Raw genomic sequence first — 20,550 nt, 5'->3', positions numbered from 1 at the left:
AAAATATTTCGAAAATAAGATCAAATAATGCCCCAAATCTAACAAAATTGACTGATACAACTTGGCTCTGATACCAATTGTAAGTACCTAATTTGCCCGTGTATCAATCAGATCCGTTTGATGGTGCGGAATCCCGATCAAACGGATGATGTCAGATCAAATACAAGAGAAGGAGAAGAAGAATAATATGAATCTTCGTATCAATTGATATGAATTAAAGTTCCAGATACAAAAGATTCACACACACATACGCTCCTTATTTTCTCTGGCCGTAAACTCCTTCTAGTTCATCAATCAATTCCTCACACCCTAATACTTATATTTATACTAAGTGAACATGGATCGGAAACAAATGGGCCGTAAATGAGGTTACGGCCGTAAGGTGTTTACGACCGTAAACTCAACCGTAAGCATGGCCATAAAATCATAAATATTACAGAAAAATACAATTGCCCAGAAAAGTAAAGTATAAATCATATTTTGACCCAACACTTTTGAAAAACTATAATAGGTATAGTTTACGACATATAAACTTGTGTGAGACATTTAACTTCACGTACTTTCAAATACGCATTTCAAGTCATGTGTTATAAACCATAATCTCCTATAGAGAGAGTGTGATACTTGTGTATAGATCTATATGAGATTGACAATCTCGCACCTAAACTGTTAGCTACAGTTTGACCGACGTGTAACGACCCGTTCCCGGTACGTTAATTCATTAGTAATTGTTGTAAGTTTTCAAGAGGGACTCGGCGAGTTCTATCCTGACTCGCCGAGTAGGGTCGCGACTTCGAGCACGCGTGAGCCGGGGACTCGTCGAGTCCATATCCCTGACTCGGCGAGTCCATCCGTCTGGGTGAAACCCTAAATCCCCGGGTTGCCCACTATTTAAACCACCTTATAGCCCCCATTCTCGCCTCCCTCACCCTGAGAACACTGTGAGAAAGAACCCTAATCCTCCCTTGTGTGAGCTAAGTGTTTTGTGCCATTTTGTGAAGGTTTGAAGGAGGAGAAGAGCTGTAGTGCAAAGATCCAAGGGCAAATCTGAGTTAATTGAGGTATTTTCGGAGTTTCCCTCTTGTTATATGCTTTAAACCTCCATTAGAGCTCTTCTAAGATCTAGTTGATGCTTGTTCCAAGCCTTATGTTTGCATGAATGCCTTAATAAGTCGAGATATCTTTAGATCTGAATGATGGGGTGTTGTAGTGCCCAGATCTACTGCCTTTTTGGAGTTACTTTGCATATTAACCATAGATCTACCCATTTTATGCATCTTTTAGCCTTATTTCCCTTATTCATGAGGTTGTACACGTAAAGTTGGAAACTTTACGTGGTAAATCAGCTTATTGGACCCAGATCTATCAATTGTATGTGTTGGATTCAAACAAAATCGAGTAAAAATCAGTTGCATGGCGGCAACTCGGCGAGTCGGGAAGAACGACTCGGCGAGTTGGGTCGCGAGTTCCCAATTCCTTCATTTTTACCAGTGTCGAGTGAACCCAGTGAGCTAGAGAGTGGACTCAGCGAGTTGAGGGTAAACTCAGTGATGGAGGGACTCGGCGAGTTGTTCATCAACTCGGCGAGTCCAAGGCAATCTCCTTAAGATCAAGAACAACTCGTCGAGTTTGTTCATCCGGCTCGGCGAGTCGGATGAAGATTGTCTGAGTTCTTGGATCAAGAGGGTACTCGTCGAGTCGATGCCAGACTCGACGAGTAGCAGCGAGTAAGAGTGAAAAGTGAGAGTAGGACTCGGCGAGTTGGGTGGCCCAACTCGGCGAGTCAGTCCAAATGAGAGTAACTTTGACCAAGGGTAAAAGAGTCATTTTACCCCAAGTGCAGTGTTTAGTATTTGATTGAGTGTGTTTATGGACTTGTAGCCGAGGAGATTCAGGAGCAGCAGCCGTTAGCTTCCCGAGCCACACACTCAGCAGCCAGCTTACGAGGTGAGTTTCCTTCCAGTAGGAACGGGTCTAAGGCCACAATGCCGGCCCGTTCAGTTAGCAGTAGTTTCCGGATTTAGGTCCGATGCAGTAGCTAGTATGTTCGATGCCTTCGTGGCTCGAACAGGATTTGTGTGCTATGTTTTATGCGTTAAGTATTATGTGTTCCGGGCTACGGCTCGATGTAGTATGCCGTATATGTGTTTATGCTAGTTTATGTGTTATGCTATGCCATGTTCAGTCAGTCGGTTCCGGACTTCGGTCCGATGCAGTTAGTTCCGGACTTCGGTCTGATGCAGGGGACAAGGTCCCAGTCAGTTCCGGACTTCGGTCCGATGCAGTTAGTTCCGGCTTCGGTACGATGCAGGGGACAAGGTCCCGGTCAGTTCCGGACTTCGGTCCGATGCAGTTTCCGGGCTTCGGCCCGATGCAGTGGGCAAGGCCCAATATGTGTTTATATGTTATTGTATGGTATGTGGTAGTTTGGGGGAGCTCACTAAGCTTCGTGCTTACAGTTTCAGTTTTGGTTTCAGGTACTTCCGCAAGCAAAGGGAAGAGCTCGGGGTGATGGCATCGCACACACCACAGTTTTAGCTTTTAGCCTGGGATTGATTTAGTTTGTTTTGATTTGCCGTAGTATGATACAGTTTCCGCACAGTGTTTTCTATTATGTTGGAATGCATCACGTATGGTTTTATTATATGACACTCTGATTATGGTTTTGATTATATCGAAAAACGAAATTTTTTTTGGGTCGTATTTTTGGGTTGTTTCACGACGGGTCTGGGGTGACAAACGTCATATCATTCCAACGCCTGAAGAACGTTGTGACAAGCAGTCTGGGTCAATAGTTTGGTTATAAAACTCATATGAAGTATTAAAACATTTGATTTACGCAGCTAACAAATGCCTTATTGATTATATATGCATATATAAATCTACTTACACTATTTTAGGCATGGGAAATACTTGTGCATTCCGGTTTTTGGGAACTTTTAAAACTACTATTCATTTATGAAAAATATTGGAATTTCTAGATACAAACTCAGTTACGTTATACAAAAAGGCATACAATTTTTATACAAAAACACTTATGAACTCACCATCTTAATTGTTGACACTTTTTCAAAACAACTTGAATTTCTCAGGGATTCAATAATACAGATAAACAACAACTTTTGGAGAAGGGATGCAAAGGCGTCAATTTCAAACTTATTATATCATCATAATGTAATTTCTTTTGAAACATGTAATACAATCAACAATGTAACTTTTTAAATTATATTTATTATGGTTGTCTATGGTTTCTTTACTATTTACTCAATTGTTATGATACTACATGAAGTCATCCGCCCTCGAACAATTCCACTGTTCTGGTTTGGGGGTGTGACAGATTGGTATCAGAATATTTGTATATAGTGAACTAAGTATATCAAACCACATAAGATATACAAACTATAAATGCAAAAGGACTAAAACTCTCTGACAAAACGTTTTCACATGTTACCAACCATACTTCATTAAATTAAAATGTTAGTTTCATAAATGTACAAATACATGCATGCAACAGTTTAATGCCATAGTTAGAAGTACACAAAAGTATTAAGACAAGCTCAACACTATAACTAAGCCTTGGAATATGTAATCAGATCGAGAATGAATATAGCATGTTCAACTATATTTATCCGAGATATGACCAACGTATATTGGGGAATAGTTACAGTGAGCAACAAGTCAAAAACTTACCAAAGTAACACTAGAATCAAACTTACAAATTTAAATACTATAGGGGTAGTTATGACACATTAAAAACTATAACAAGCAAGTAAACCCCAACATTTCGTTAGGACTACAATCGTCAATTAAATAAAAAGTAAGTCTTAAAAAATATATAAAAAATAAAAAAAATAATAATAAAAACTTTCACTGATAGGTTTATAATTGAAAAGTGCATACTTTAAGGTTACACATGAGTGAGGTTGCATGGGTTTAGGATTTATGATTTCACTTTAGGTCCTATTCCTTTTTTGGATGTGGGCTTAAAGTGAAGCTATTTATCTAAAGGTCCATTCGATCTCAAATATATGTAATTTGTATACACTAGGTAATTATAGGAGGACTTGGTGTATGCTTTATTATAAAATTTTCTTTTACACTCAAGTTTTATATATAATTCTCTTATCTCTATTCTCGATCAGACAAAATGGCAGGATTTCATATCCCCGGGGATCCATACTATCCAAACTAGGGCAATGGAGGTTAGATTGAGGAAGATCCAGAAGAGGATCCTGAAGAGGTTCCCGAGGAAGATCCAGAAGAGAAACCCGAAGAGGAGGAACCCGAAGAAGAATAAGAGGAAGCAGATGATGAGGGCACTAACTCAGAACCCGAGGTCTACGATCCTCCCCAGCTAGTACCAGATCTCCGGCGGGACTTTTAGGGCCCAACGCCCCTCTGGGTTTTGGATCTGAAACGATGGAGTAGGGAACAAGGACAACGTCCACCCTACGACATGGGATAAGGCTTTTATGACCTCTGTAGTGGAGGTTCGGCTGACAGAGCACTCCCTGTCATGGTTCTTCGCATCGCCAACCAAGGCGAGCAAACAAGGGTAAACGCCAACCAAATCATGGACATTGGTGCCACTGTCCAAATCATGGCGGTACGTCTTCGTCGCCTGGACGAAGAACATGATCAAACAATCGAGCACACCTTTTCACTCCAGAAGACATTACTGCTGCTAGAGCCGAGGTAAGGGAGTTCTGGAAAAACCAAGCCGCAATGGAGAGGTAAATCATCGAGGCTGAATGTCAACTAGCTCGAGCTCGGAATTCCACCACAACATACCATGGTCCGCAGTGTACCACCAGCTCGGAGTAGAGTGCGTACTTCTTGCGCTATATATATACTTATCGAGTGAGCATTGGTGCTACTCTTTCCTTTTTGTATGTAAACCCGACGGATTGTGAGTACACAATTTGATGGGCAAAATGCGGTCAAATTTTCCCATTTTCATTGATGTACTCTAGGCCTGTGTTAAGGTCAAATTTTCTCTAATCGATGTATCGAATATTAATATCAATGAGATTTACACGCGTTTATTATTTCATTGAGTGTTTCATTAAATTCTTAAAATACTAAGGAAATCATGCGCTTATTTTTGTAAGCCTCTTATTTCACAATTAACTTACAAATTCGGTAAGGTTCGGAACATAAAGCATATAATACAAAGACTTTCCATAATCATTTATGAAGACTTATCAAGATTTCATATTTTAACTTATGGCAGAATCATAAAGCCAAGAAAGAATGCCCGATGCTTCAATACTACAGGAACACCAACACCACCCCCATCAATGGACAATGTTGCTTTGCAAGAAGTCGTAACAGCTGTTATCACAACAGCAATGGCACAAATGAGTAACAACGGGTCAGGAGGAGGAATACATAACTCTACCAATGATCAACATCAGGGTCGTTCTAGGGAATGCACTTACAAGGACTTCACTAATAGCCAACCCATATCCTTTAATGGTACCGGAGGAGTAATCGCTCTATCTCAATGGATAGAGAAAACGGAAGCAATATTCGAGATCTTCTTATGCCCAGAGGGGAGCAAGGTAAAATTTGTTGCCTGCACTTTCTCCGAACGAGCCCTAACGTGGTGGAATGGCCACGTCAAGTCACTAACTCTGGTAGTGGCTAACTCCATGGGATGGAAAAACCTGAAACAAATGCTCATGCAAGAGTACTGCCTGAGAGCCAAAGTACAGAAGCTCGAGCAAGAGCTTTGGGGCCTAACTATGGTAGGCTCGGACATCACAACCTATACCAATAGGTTTAGTGACTTAGAAATAGTTTTCCAGGGAATGGTTGCTCTAGAGAGCAAGAAGATCGAGAGATATATCTGGGGAATATCACCCCAGATTCAAGGAAGTGTACTAGCTTCCAAGCCAGTTACTTTCAATAGTGCCAAACAACTGGCACAGTCGCTCGTTGACCATGGTGTCTGCCAAGGATTCAGGACTACTTTTCCATAGCAACCCATAGAGAGAAACAACAACAACAACAACAACAACAACAAGTTTTGGAACAAAAGGAAGGGTTAATCTTTGCAAGAACCTTCCAAGAAACAACAGATAGTGGCAGTCCATGGTGCTACTACTCCCACTACTGCTCCTATTACCCCTATACCAGCAAACAATATGTTGGAAACCTACCCAAGTGCAGCAAACGCAATTTCCGTCACAACGGAAATTTTTAGGTGATGCACTATAATAACTACAATAGGAAAGGGCACACTGCCCGTTACTATAAGGCACCGGCACAACCAATCACCCAAGTTCCTGGAGTCGGTATAGGCCATGCATTTTATGGGTGTGGTGAAGTTGGGCAATACAAGAGAGATTGCCCTAAGTCAAGGAATGTTGGCGGAATAGGAAGGGTGCTGGCAATAGGGCAGAACAAAGCAATAGTTGATCCCATGGTGGTTACGGGTACGTTTCTCCTCAATAGCGTATATGCATGCATACTCTTTGATTGTGGTGCAGAGAGGAGTTTCGTGAGCCATGAATTTAATCACTTACTTAAACAAAATCCCCAATCACTTATAAGATATTTATAGAAGAAATGGCCACCGGTAAAACAAAAAGTACAAACGATATGTACATAGGCTGCACGCTAGATTTAAATGATCACTCGTTCCAAATCGATATAATGCCGATTACTATAAGAAGCTTTGACATCGTCATCGATATGGATTGGTTAAGCCTTCACCATGCCGATATACTTTGTCATGAAAGGGCCGTTCGCCTTAATCTACCAAATGGAGAAACTCTTATCATTTATGGTGATAAACCCGATACAAATTTACAAATCATCTGTTGAGTTAAACCCCAAAAATACATGCGCAAACAATACCATGCTTTCCTAGTCCACATGGTAGATAAGGAAAAAAGAAACAAAATATATCAAAGACATCCTAGAATTCTGCGATTTCCCCGATGTCTTCCCTGAAGATCTTCCAGGAGTTCAACTAGACCGTCAAGTCGAGTTCAGAATTGACTTCATTCCGGGAGCTACCCCAGTAGCAAAATTATCGTACCGTCTAGCCCCGACAGAGATGCAAGAATTATCTAGCCAACTAAATGAGCTACTCAATAAAGGATTCATCAGGAAAATATTCTCACCTTGGGAGCACCAGTCCTATTCGTAAAGAAGAAGTATGGATCTTTTCATATGTGCATCGACTACCGAGAGCTAAACAAGCTCACACTCAAGAACCGATATCCCCTACCATGAATAGATTATATGTTCGACCACCTCCAAGGAGCAAGCTACTTCTCAAAGGTCGAATTAACATCCGAGTATCATCAACTGTGAGTCCTGGAAGGAGATGTTCCCAAGACGGCCTTCCAAACTCATTATGGTCACTACGATTTTGTAGTGATGCCTTTTGGATTAACAAATGCGCTGGCAGTGTTCATGGACTTAATGAACAGAGCATGTCGTTCTTTCCTAGATAAATTCATAATCGTGTTCATAGATGATATACTCATTTATTCGAAGAGTGAAGAACAACATAGTCAACACCTCCGGCAGGTCTTAGAAACATTAAGGGTAGAGAAGTTATACGCAAAACTCTCAAAGTGCGAATTTTGGATTCAGAAAGTAGATTTCCTTCCTCAGGTGGTCAGAAAAGAAGGGATACACGTGGACCCTTCCAAAATCAAGGCAATCGAAAATTGGTCAGCTCCAAGAACTCTAACGGAAATCCGACAATTCTTGGGTCTTGTTGGCTATTATCAAATATTCATACAAAACTTCTCAAAGATTGCCAAACCACTTACCACCATGACTCAGAAGGGTGTAACCTACAACTGAGGAGAAAAGAAAGACATTGTGATCCAAACACTGAAACAAGCCCTATGCAGCACACCTATCTTATCCCTATCCGAAGGAACAGAAGACTTTGTGGTCTACTGCAATGCATCAAACCAAGGTCTGTGATGTATTCTAATGCAACGAGGAAAGGTCATCGCATATGGCTCGAGACAACTCAAGACGCACGATGTCAACTACACTACCGACGACCTCGAACTGGGAGCATTCGTTTTCGCTCTAATTATCTGGAGACACTATCTCAACAGCACGAAATGCACCATCTTCACCAATCCTAAGAGCCTTTAGCACATACCCAACGAAAAAAGAAATCCACATGATACAGAGAAGATGGGTTGAACTACTGAGCGATTACGAATCTAAGATTCGTTATCATCCGGGAAGAGCTAATGTACTAGCGGATGCTCTCAGTAGAAAGGAATACTCAGGCTGCCGAGTGAAATCCTTAACCATGACGATCCATTCACACCTATCCACGCAAATTAAGGAAGTTCAAATGGAAGCCTTGAAAATAGAAAACATGGTGGGCGAAGCCTTAAGAGGAATAGATAAAAATATTGAAGTCAAGGGTGACGGAGTTTGTTACTTCATGAATTGAATCTGGACACCGAAGTTTTGTGGGATCAGAGACATTGTCATGAATGAGTCTCATAAGACTCGATACTCCGTGCATCCCGGTTCAGACAAGATGTATCTGGACCTCAAGAAATTGTATTGGTGGCCGAATATGAAGGCCGAAATTGCTTCCTATGAACGCAAGTGTCTGACTTGCGCAAAAGTCAAAATAGAGTACCAAAAGCCCTCGGGATTGTTAGAACAACAAGAAATACCTAAGTGGAAGTGGGAGCGGATAACTATGGATTCCATAACCAAGTTACCCAAAACAGCGGGTGGACTTGACACCATCTGGGTGATCGTCGACAGATTAACCAAATCCATGCATTTCCTACCAATAAAGGAAACTGACAAGATGGAGAAACTAGCTCGAACATACATCAGAGAGGTTGTGTGACTGTATGGTGTGCCAATATCCATTATCTCCGACATAGATAGTAGATTCACCTCACGGTTCTGGCAGTCACTACAAAAATCTCTAGGGATGTAACTAGACATGAGTACCGCTTACCATCTACAAACTGACGATCAGAGTAAGAGGACCATTCAAAATTTGGAAGATATGCTAAGAGTTTGTGTGATCGATTTTAGTAAGGCATGGGATACCCATTTACCACTAGTTGAGTTCTCATACAACAATAGCTATCACACTAGCATCAAGGTTCCCCCATTTGAAGCCCTTTATGGGCTCAAGTGCTGATCACCTCTGTGATGGGCTGAAGTGGGTGACACGCAACTAGCCCGGAAATTATAAGAGAAACGACCGAGAGGATTGTCCAAATCCACGAACGACTAAAAGCTTCAAGAGACAGAAAAAGGAGTTATGTGGACAAAAAACGGAAGCCCTTGGAATTTCAGGTTGTGGACCGGGTTCTACTGAAGGTCTCACCCTGGAAGGGGTTAATACGTTTTAGAAAATGTGGGAAACTAAATCCAAGGTATATCGGACCATTTGAGATCCTTGCCAGGATTGGCCCGGTAGCATACAAACTTTGATTACCACAGGAACTCAATAACGTACACCCTACCTTTCATGTGTGAAACTTAAAGAAGTGTCTATCCGATGAGGCCCTCATCATCCCACTAGACGAAATCTAAATCAACGAGATTCTACACTTCGTAGAATAGCCCGTAGAAATCATGGATAGGGAAATTAAAAGAAGTAAACAAAGTTGCATACACATTGTGAAGGTCTGCTGGAATGCAAAGCGAGGGCCTGAATACATGTGACAACCCAATATTCCAACTCTTTGTAATGGCCTAATAGGTCAAGTATCGTAAACATTTTTGAGTTACTAAAATTAACTTTGATAATAAAATGTCCAAAAAGTTTCTATTTAAATTCTTCTATGTTTAGATATCATTAAACCATGATCGTACGTAAAAAGAACGCCCAAATCCGACTTCGTATATTGAAGTTATGATTTTTCCAAGTCCAGCTTAGCAACAGACAGCTAAAAACTCGAATCGGAGATCGAGCGACATTTGGCCGGAATGACCTAAACGAGAATCGAAGGTCTCGACAATGGTATTTCAACGGTAAAAAGTCTGGCAAAAACCGATGTCAGAAAAAAAAGTTATGAATTTTTAAAGAAATTCCTTAATCACGTCATTTTAATAAATAAATAATAAAAATAATTACGGAATTTGCCAACGGAATCTAAACGAAAGTTGTAGATCGTAGTCTCACCTTCATAGGAATATAAAGAAACGTCGAAAACGGAGTTCGTATGAAGGAGATATGAATTTTTGAAGTCTGATAAATAATTTATATATAATTTTTATTAAAAATGTTGGTAATATCCGAAGGGGAGTCAGCCTAGGGCCGAAGTACGCGCCACGTACCTTCGTACGCCCCGCGTACTCGAGGCCACGGCCTCGGATCGTCCACGTCGCCCTATGCGAAGCTACCCGACCCGCCGTCCCATCCGACCCGCCCCATCCGAAATACGTAAGCGATGACGTCGCGTACGCGCTGCGTACGCCAGTACACCCCGCGTACGGAGGCAGTTCAGCCCCCTATAAAAGGGATGCGAGCCTTTCCGAAAAATTTGTTCATTTTCTCTCTTTCTCTCACGATCTTGCCTTGATTTCCGTGCCCGTTCAAACCCGAAGCTCTGGTCTTTTGGTCAAGTCCCAAGAGTCGATTTTACTCCCGAGATTCCCGAGAATCCCGAGAAAAATCCGTTTCCCGAGACGAAACTCTGCCCGGTTTTCGATCTCGCTATCTTCAAGCTTCCAAGTGAGTTCATACCCCTTTATTCAACCTTTGAAATGCTTTTAAATGTTTTAAATACTTTATGGGGGGGAATACAAGTTAAACACTTATAGTTATTGCTTCGATCACATGTGATTGCATTAATCACATGTGATTAATAACTAGGAAACCAATGATTTTATCACTATTCAAACTGTTTTACATCAAAATGTTTCACAAACTCTTTTACTTATCAAATGATTTTATTTAAACTTTGTTTTACTACTTATAAATTGCATGCCCATATATGTATAGATATATAAGTAATGTTTAAAGGGCTTAGGAAGGCCATCCGCCCTATTTCCTTTTCGCGCACTGAGATGTGGTCTGGTGGGATTTCGGGTGACCATCCGAGGGTCGTTTCAATATTAGTTATACACTACAAGAAAAACAGCCTTTTATGACGCTCATTGCGCGTCGTAAAAGGCTCAGACGACGCGCAAATGCGCGTGAAGGAAGGCCGTGTCATAAAGAGAGACGACGCGCATTTACGACGCGCAATTACGACGCGCGTTTACGACACACAATGCGTATGAAGGAAGGCTCTGTCATAAAGGAAGACGACATGCATTCGCGTGTCGTAACCTTACGATGCGCGTGTTAATGACACGCAATGCGTATCAAGAAAGCCCCTGTCAAGAAAGGCCATGTCATAAATGAAGATGACACACATTTTTGCGTATCGTAAATTTAAATGTTTAAAAAAAATAAATTTATATGTTTATTAATTTTTAAATTAAATTTGCATTTAATTTCTTATAATAGAAATAAAATACAATATACAAAAAATACAATCCATTGCATAATATAAAATAAAATTTCATACTCAAAAAATAAAATAAATTGCACAAATTATAATGTCATACAAAGAATCATTCAAATGTTAAACAAAAATAATACATTGCTAACATGTGTTATACATTCCTATAAAACTAACAAATAATCATACAACTCTGTTTCTTACTGGAAAGGAATGCCAAACATGATTACAAGTCTCCCTTAATCTTGATTACTCACCTGCTTAAGTAGAATGCTGTTGTTGAAAAGGTTACCTAGAAACAGAGAAAAACACAATACCTCTCCCACAATCACAACATCATTTACAGAAAAGGGTTGTCAATTCGAGTATTTTTTTTACCAAATTTTCGTCCTTCTTCCCTCATATCCTCTAATATTTCTTCATATTCTCCATCATCCATCAATTTATCAGCATTGATCACCTTCATTGCACCAAAAAAACCATGCTTGCTTTTACCAAAATTATTCAAAAATATCATATTTTCTCAAAATGAGGTTTTCCACATTAACCAACTCCTAACATTTTCTCAAAAATATTATTTAAACATCATTTACATTTTTTCTTTTTAAAATAGAAAAAACATAAGGTACCTCAGTTAAACACAAAACTTTAGTTGGAATCTCATCAGGTAATCTAGGTAATCCGGGAAGATTAAACCCTCCAACTTGTAAGGCCATTTTCGACAAATAAAAACATGATGTTTCAAAACATTGAACGTACATAAATAATAATAATAATAATAATAATAATAATAATAATAATAATAATAATAATAATAATAATAATAATAATAATAATTAATAATAATAATGTAGTATATGCATAACTATATGTTGTTAAGCCTGGGCCATAATGGTCTCCTGTTCAGATTTCATCTGCCCGCTGCAGTAAAATAAAGAGCATCAAAAACATCAGATTTATCATAAACTTGTTCATAATAATAAAGCCCACATGGATTGAGAAAAATTTAAATTATTAATAATAATAATAATAATAATAATAATAATAATAATAATAATAATAATAATAATAATAATAATAATAAAGAGGGGCAAAAACATCTTTTTGACTCTCACTTACCCAGGGGTAAGCCCAGCAGCAGCTAAATTAAGGTTTGGATTTGGTTGACTGGGGCACCACCACGATAACCACCACCACCACCACATCCACGGTTCCATTACCAAAGACTACCTAGAAAAGATTCATAAAAATTAATAATGAAGAAACTATAGGAAGACTGAAGATAATATTATTGAAAGTGATTATGTAAAGTGTGAACAAAGGGGAAGAAGATTCTCTGTTGTAACTTGTTTATTGGAGGAGATTCTCTATTGCTAACTTGTCTCTTTTTAGACTCTCCACCTTGTTCTCTTAAACCAAAATGAAGACTTCAATGAGGATTCACACAACATCCATTGATAGCAGCAAATCTGGAAGCACAATGGTCCAATCCCATTCAAGTTTCTTTGGACCTATCAACAAAATAAGAATACAAAATTCTTGTCATGATGGAAATATTAAAAGCTAGTAAGATTTAAAATGAAAATGATTATAAAAATAAAAGAAAATTTAAACCAACAACCAATTAAAAGATGCATGGACCATTGTATTTGGCAGTAAGTAAGCAGCAACTGATAACCACAACATCAAACTTTTCAAAGAATTCAAACAGATACGAAATAATTTGGTCCAGGAACGTTCCTGGACCAAATGTCATAGTTGTTCCTGATGATTGAACTGAATTCATAACAATCCATAAGTAAGGAATCAAACCAACTAGTTGCTTATAACTCTGTGATACTACATGCATTCAATATAAAATCACCGAAAGCAAAAAGGAAATATTTATCTGTTTTCACAAATCCTGCCACCAAAGCCCTAGGCAACACTGCAATCCATTCATCTCGGTTAAGTTAGTAGTAGTATGCAATAATAATAACTATATGCCATCAAGGAAAGTCAAACTAGAACATACAATTGACTTGAAACTCTTTATGACAGATTCAAAGCTTTAAGGTTTATCTTCTGCAAAACCAGAGACAAAAGTCAGTTCCATAAACAATGTAGAAGAAAAAAGGTCTAGTCAAAAGTCAAATGAAAGAGAACAATGGTTATAACTTACGTATAGATAGAGGGTCTATATGTACAAAGAACTTGCAGCAACTATCAAATAGCAAAACACAAGAATTACTCCCTTGAAGTAATTGGATGTTCCATCCTACAAATATATAAAAGAACCATTTTTAAATGAAAATTTTAATTAATCAAATTTTTGTAAAAATATATGAATATGAGGCTTACTTGCAACATGAAAGCCACTACTAGAACTGTCATAATAAGAGTTGTTGTCTCAAAAAGTTGAAAATTTAGGTCCAAAGGACGCCCCATGATCCACCCAACAACCACACAAATGGAATCTGCAGTTACAAACACAAAAATTTTAAAATAAAAGTTAGTATTTGTTTAAATTATGCTGCTATTTCTTTAAATTAACCTTTCTTTTAATATACAGAGAAAAAAACACGTACAACAAACATAGATATTTGTGTTGAGGAGCCAATCGCGACTCCTAAAGAGATATCCTGCAAAGATTGTAACTAAAAATATTTAAAAAACTAAATAAAATGAATTATGATTCTTGTAATGACTAATGACTTACAAGCTTGTCTTTCATGACAAACATGATGGCACTTGCATGTTCTGCTCCATTTCCAACAATAGGAAGAAGTAGGCCCCATATGTAATAAGCATTACACAACTGCTAAATCTTGAAAGGGCCAATTCTGACTTTCCCAAATGCAATTCAGTGTGTGTGAAGTGAAGAATAACAAGGAGTAACAGACCCATCACTGCCATTAACAGCAACCCTTAGCTCATCACAACATTTGGCTGCAAAACGTGTTCCTTTTTAGGAAGAAAGATTCCTCCACAGAAAAACGTGCATCCAAGAACAAGCAACATGTTTGCCAAAATTGACCCTAGTAATGATTGTTGCACAACACGTAGCATACCATGGAATTGAATTCCTTCACCCTCCCCTAGGAATAGTGAAATACATCAAACAAGGAATTAAATTGTATCTCGAATATGTCAAAAACATAGAATTTTTTTTAAAAAAAATGAAGCAAACAAACAATCAAGCCTAAGTGGTATAAAAAGAAACTGAATTACTATGATGCATTTGTCAAATTCTTGATATTTTTAAGCAAACAGACTCACCCAAACTTGTTTTAAGCTTCAAAAATATGTCATCCCGACTCTTGCTTGAAACTTTACTAAGCCTATCCTGTAATGAGTGTCGAAGAGCACCTGTTGGTGGACAAAAAGAGCATTCAAATTCAATAATCACACACACACACACACACACACATATATATATATATATATATATATATATATATATATATATATATATATATATATATATATATATATATATATATAGAACCCTATTACTAAATGTATGTATCGAATTGGCTTAAGCCCTTAAGTATGACATGAGGACTTACTTGCAGACATAGGTTGGGATTTTCTATCAATCTGCATTACAATTGATTTGCTGCTTAAGTTACCATCCCTCTTTAATTCAATACATATAGGTGCGCGAGTTGCACCACCTTCACCAGTTGGCTGCTCAACTTAATTTGAAAATTGAAATGACTTGTTTTGTTATCATAATGAATTAGAAAAAACATAAAGTGAATATATATGTCCAGATTGAATATGAAAATAAAGAAAAATGAAGGTCGTACCAGAGCAAGATGCCCAATTAAACTGTTCAAAACTGCTGATTTACCTGCACTCTGAACAATTGGTAGCCCATAATTAGAAATGAACTATTTAAGATCCATAAATTGGTAAACCTGAAAAAGCAAAAGGGTAGGCTAGCAAGATCAGATTGGCTCCATGATTAGCTAAACAGTAGACCCCTAGCAGTTGATGAGTGGAGCTTGATCTAGTAGAAAGCATAATGCAAATTAATACTTCGACATATGGCATTAAGCAACAGTAGATGAGTTTCTGCTGCAAGCAATAGTTTTGAATCACCTATATGCTAAATTGGAATCTAAGCAAAAATAGTTCCCAACTACATTTAGAAAAAGATCCATCAAAAATAGGGATCGCAACAAAAACATATCAAGAGATCCACTGACTTAGTCAATCAACACAAAAGCAAGTAGTCGGATCAAAAGAGCGCATGTAAGACAAACTTACGGTATTGCTAAGAGCAACAAAATTAAGAAATTTGGAAGGGTGTTTTGAAGAAGACGATGAATTTGCATCCCCAATGGCGAACACCTTCGTGGGGTTTGAAGAAAGGGCTGTTGACGCACTCCGGGAAGGTAAATGCATCCCCAACGGTCCAACTCCGCCTATTTATTTCATCGGACCTTTGATCGCCGGTGGCAATCATGTGGATCCTAGCGAAAACGAGTGCTTAAAATGGTTGAATTCACAACCGAGTAAAAGTGTAGTGTTTTTATGCTTTGGGAGTCAGGGTGTGTTGAAGAAGGAGTAGTTGAAGGAAATAGCTATTGGTTTAGAGAAAAGTGAGCAAAGATTCTTGTGGGTGGTTCGAGATCCGCCACCAGATGACAAAAAAACCGACTCGAATTCCGGTGGTGGTAAACAAGTCGGTCTGGATGCGATTCTTCCTGACGGGTTTAAGGGCAGGATTGGGGATAAGGGGATGGTGGTGAAGAATTGGGCACCACAGCCGGCGATACTTAGTCATGAGTCGGTGGGTGGATTTGTGAGTCATTGTGGGTGGAACTCGGTGCTTGAAGCGGTGGTAGCTGGGGTGCCACTGGTGGCATGGCCATTGTATGCGGAACAGAAGATGAATCTAGTGTATTTGGTTGAGAGAATAGACACAAGAGAGACAGAGATATTGATTCAGGTACGATTGAGAGGTAAGAACATTTAATCATTTGAAGAAGAAGGAATTTGGATGGGCGAGGTGGGGACGAGGAAAACTTGTTTCCTGTGAGATCCAAAGCACAAAAGCCCTAGTTTTTCCAATTTTGGGATGGCGTGTCTTTAACATGTGAGAACGTGGGTGAAGGCGGGGGACCTAGGGCTTCTTGTTGGAGGCGCTGGAGGTGGGTGAAGGAAGAGGCCCTAGGGCTTCTTGTTGCTAATTCGAAGATCAACATCGATGGTAGAAGGTGGAGGCATCAGTAGAACGAACAAGGTAAAAGGAGAGGAGATAGAACCATTTGGTGTGAGGGTCGATTTGAAAGAAATCTCAAACCCTTAACCTTAAACATGATGTGAAGCAATTGATCCATAATCTTCTTCGTCTCCGTCAATTCCTTGGGCGCACATAATCGGACGATGGTGGTAAATGAAGCATTATTCGAGAAGGAAGGTGCATTGTCGTAGTTTGAGGCTAGAAGAGGATTGGAGGTAGTGGATGTGGATGAGGGGTGGAGACGAGGGAGAAGAAGGTGGGGGTTTAAAAAATTTGGGGATTTCATTTTCCCTCGGACACGCGCGTTTCTTAAAAAAAATATAAAACGACATTCACAAATGACGCACAAGTGCCTTCCGTGTTTTTAATATTTTTACATGAGACACTAATTTAAAGGCACTCAGTAATGCGCGACCTAAATCCTTAAAATTTTTGAAGAGATGATACTTTTTTAATGTCACTCTCTAATGCGTAACATAAATCAAAGAGCGTCGTGTTTTGCGCGTCGTAAAAGGCTGTTTTTCTAGTAGTGATATATCATATATACATGTATAGACATAAAAGTACTTCCATATTCATACTTATCAGCACATCATTAGTAAGTTACCATCAGGGTAACACAGGATCATACTACTACAATTTCTAGATCAACGAGTCAGTTCATTCAGGAGTCAATACTTATTACTAAGAGAACATATACAACGATTCTAGAACAAGTAACATTATATTACATATACACGAATATGTTAACAATTGTGATCCACTGTATGGGAGCATGTCTTAATTGTCATGACTCGAGTTGTAGCCAGAGTCTCTTGGAGGGAGAGCGTGAGTTTGCGTATAGATCTATACTGGATTGACTATCCTACACCTCGCTGCTAGCTACAGTGGGACCGACAGGTCTGCGGGTGCCAAACGTCATACCTTATTTTTCGACTATACGTTGTCGTTGTTACCAGTCGATAGTATGGTGCAATTTATCACATGATACCTTAATATAAACCCAGTTTAAGGTAGTTAGTACAGCAGTAGTTCCTATAAAACAAAACTACAGTACTACAATAATTTACCCATTATATTTTGGTGATAACATCACTTAAACTTTAATGTACAAACTATATTTTGTTAAAAGATAGTTACACTTGGGAAATTACACACTTTTACATCAAACGAGCATACAAAACAGTTAAGCCTTGGTAGAGGGCTACTTTAACAGAAAATATAGGTTTTTCTGAGAGATTCAAACTTTTACAAACACTTACATACATTTACAACTCATACTTGCGACAGGTTCAAACGTTTTGATAACAAACATCGACACTAAAATACTTATGAATTCACCAGCTTAATGTTGATAAACTCTTTCAAAACATATTGTATTCTCAGGTCATCAGTAGACAGGTACCGATGCTAGCTTTTGAGAAGATGGAGCGCATTCAAGACTCATCATATTATTTTGATTTACATTATATTTTTGGTGTCTAAAACTGTACAGAACACGCTTGTATTAAAATTTTATATTTAATGCAATGGATGATGTTGTTTGCTTATTTACATTTACTGTGTTGTGATACTTTACATGACGTCCTCCGCCCCAGAACGTTTCCGCCATTCTTGGTTTTGGGGTGTGAAAATACACCTATGAGCGCGAAGATCAGATGAAACAAAAATACTTGCATATTTTCCCTAGTCCATAAATACTTATCTTAGAATAAATTTCGGGACGAAATTCTCTCTAACGGGGGGATGATGTGACAACCCGATATTTCAAGTCAATGTAATGACCTAAGTCAAGTTTTGTAATCTATTTTTGAATAAATAAATAAATAAAAATATCATCATAAATGAAATTTTTAAAAGCCTCTATCGGGATACATAAAGGAAAAGATATTGCAACATGGTTTCAAGAAAAGGAAAGAACACAAAAATCCGAGTTATAACGAAGAAGTTATGACCAATCGAAAATCCACATCAAAACCGGTAAAACATTGTTAAGCGTAAAAGGCGAAATCTTAATAAAATACCTTTTAGCCTTAGGTATCTAAATGAATGTCGTATATATCATCAAATCGTGAACATATATAAAAAGAACATCCAAATCTGACTTCGTATGAGGAATTTCTGATTTTTCTAAGTTTCGGAGTAGCGGTAGACAGCTAAAAACTCGAAATACAGATCAAGCAATATTTAGCCGAGACAACCTAAACGAGAATTGAAGATCTCGAAAATAGTAGTACAACGGTAAAAAGACTCACAAAAACGGACATCGGATGAACAAGTTATGAATTTTTACCGGTCTTTTCCTATCCCGGCCTATTAAAAATATATAATTAAAAATAAAGTCAAAATTTGCTAACGAACTCTAATTGAAAGTTGTAGATTATATTCTCACCTATGTATAGATATAAAGAACATTAAACACGGAGCTCGTATGCGAAAGTTACACATTTTAGAAGTTCGGGACACACAAACCAAGGGGGAGTATGCTCGGCGTACGAGAGTACGCCCAGCGTACCCAATGCAGGGTCTTGGATCGACCATGTCCGCCGCTACCCTCTAGCCTGTCCCATCCGAAGTCCGGAGTCCGAAGATGGAAATATTCTTGATGTACGCACCGCGTATGTGTGTACACCCAACGTACCAACCGGAGGTACGCCCAACGTACAAGGTCGGTTCCCACCCTATAAATAAGCATGCAAGGCTTCCGAACTTCTTTGCCAATACACAACATTTCTCCCATATTTTCTCACTCTCGAGCCTTCCAAAAATACCCCGATGCCCCGGTTACGTATCCAAGCTACGACGAAGGTCCGAAGGTCCGAAACTCCCGATAAATTTACCACTTCCTAGTCGAAGTGTTGCCCGAGAAAAATCTCGTTTTCTTCAAATCATCACACTTACCAGGTGAGCTCATACCCCTATATTTTCACGTTTTTACTATATTTTAGGGGAAAATTCAAATGAAACGCAAGAAAAACTTATGTTAAAATGAAAATCGTTACATACAGTTTCTGATGATTTATCTACATTTTGTGTATAAATGTTAAATAAGTAAAATAACATTATTACAAATGTCATACTTTACATGCAAAGTTGGTAATACACTAAGGTTTATCATTTAAATGAAACACAATTTTGAAAAACCATAATATGTATAGTTTACGAGATAGTCATGATATTTTACACTATCTAAACACTATGGAAAGGAAATACTTACATTTACAAGAAAAATGGACTTTTCGTACGTAAATATATTTAATACAAAGTTTTTTGAGACATTTAACTTCACATACTTTCAAGTACGGATTTCAAATCCTGCGTTATAAATCATAATCTTCTGTAGGGAGAGCGTGATACTTTTGTATAGATCTATATGGGATTGACAATCCCGCACTTAAACTGTTAGCTACAATTGGACTGGTAGGTCTGGGGTGACAAACGTCATAATTAAAAATAAATCAAAACTTGCTAACGAACTCTAATTGAAAGTTGTAGATTATATTCTCACCTATGTGGATACATAAAGAACATCAAAAACGGAGCTCGTATGTGAAAGTTACGCATTTTAGAAGTTCGGGACACACAAACCGATGGGGAGTACGCCCGACGTACGAGAGTACGCCCGACGTACGAGAGTACGCCTGACGTACGAGAGTACACCCAGCATACCCAATCCAGGGTCTTCGATAGACCACGTCCCCCGCTACCCTCTAGCTTATCCTATTCAATGTCTGGAGTCCGAAGATGGCATCATGCATGATGTACGCACCGTGTACGCGAGTACGCCCAATATACCAGGTAGAGGTACGACTAGTGTACGAGGTCGGTTCCCAGCCTATA

At 38.7% G+C, this 20,550-nt stretch overlaps 1 protein-coding gene and 1 pseudogene across 1 annotated transcript; one reads left to right on the top strand and one right to left on the bottom strand.

Moving 5' to 3' along the window:
- Nucleotides 1-12,623: 12,623 nt before the first annotated feature.
- Nucleotides 12,624-15,062, bottom strand: LOC145040826 (vacuolar cation/proton exchanger 2-like). Its single transcript, XM_078988717.1, has 9 exons — nucleotides 15,026-15,062; nucleotides 14,736-14,825; nucleotides 14,415-14,554; nucleotides 14,176-14,274; nucleotides 14,041-14,098; nucleotides 13,818-13,933; nucleotides 13,671-13,734; nucleotides 12,924-12,988; nucleotides 12,624-12,707 (listed from the first exon to the last, which is right to left on the bottom strand). The coding sequence occupies exons 1-9, from the start codon at nucleotides 15,060-15,062 to the stop codon at nucleotides 12,624-12,626; spliced, it is 753 nt and encodes a 250-aa protein (XP_078844843.1).
- Nucleotides 15,063-15,804: 742 nt separating this feature from the next.
- On the top strand, nucleotides 15,805-16,443 carry LOC145040825 (UDP-glycosyltransferase 88B1 pseudogene; annotated as a pseudogene).
- Nucleotides 16,444-20,550: the final 4,107 nt, after the last annotated feature.

Source organism: Lactuca saligna, chromosome 4 (genome assembly GCF_052625555.1).
Source record: "Lactuca saligna cultivar CGN05327 chromosome 4, ASM5262555v1, whole genome shotgun sequence".
Lineage (NCBI taxonomy): Eukaryota > Viridiplantae > Streptophyta > Magnoliopsida > Asterales > Asteraceae > Lactuca > Lactuca saligna.
The sequence above is the reverse complement of the archived record's forward strand: the minus strand, read 5'-3'. Positions and strand labels throughout refer to the sequence as shown.

Bases quoted from the DNA above. Each gene is read 5' to 3' on its own strand.
- LOC145040826 (XM_078988717.1), bottom strand. From the start codon at position 15,062: ATGCAGATTGATAGAAAATCCCAACCTATGTCTGCAA. The intron at 13,934-14,040 runs GTGTTTTTTTCT...TTGTAACTGCAG, and splicing joins AATATCTATGTTTGTTGTAC to ATTCCATTTGTGTGGTTGTT. The intron at 13,735-13,817 runs GTAAGCCTCATA...ATATATTTGTAG, and splicing joins TAGTGGCTTTCATGTTGCAA to GATGGAACATCCAATTACTT.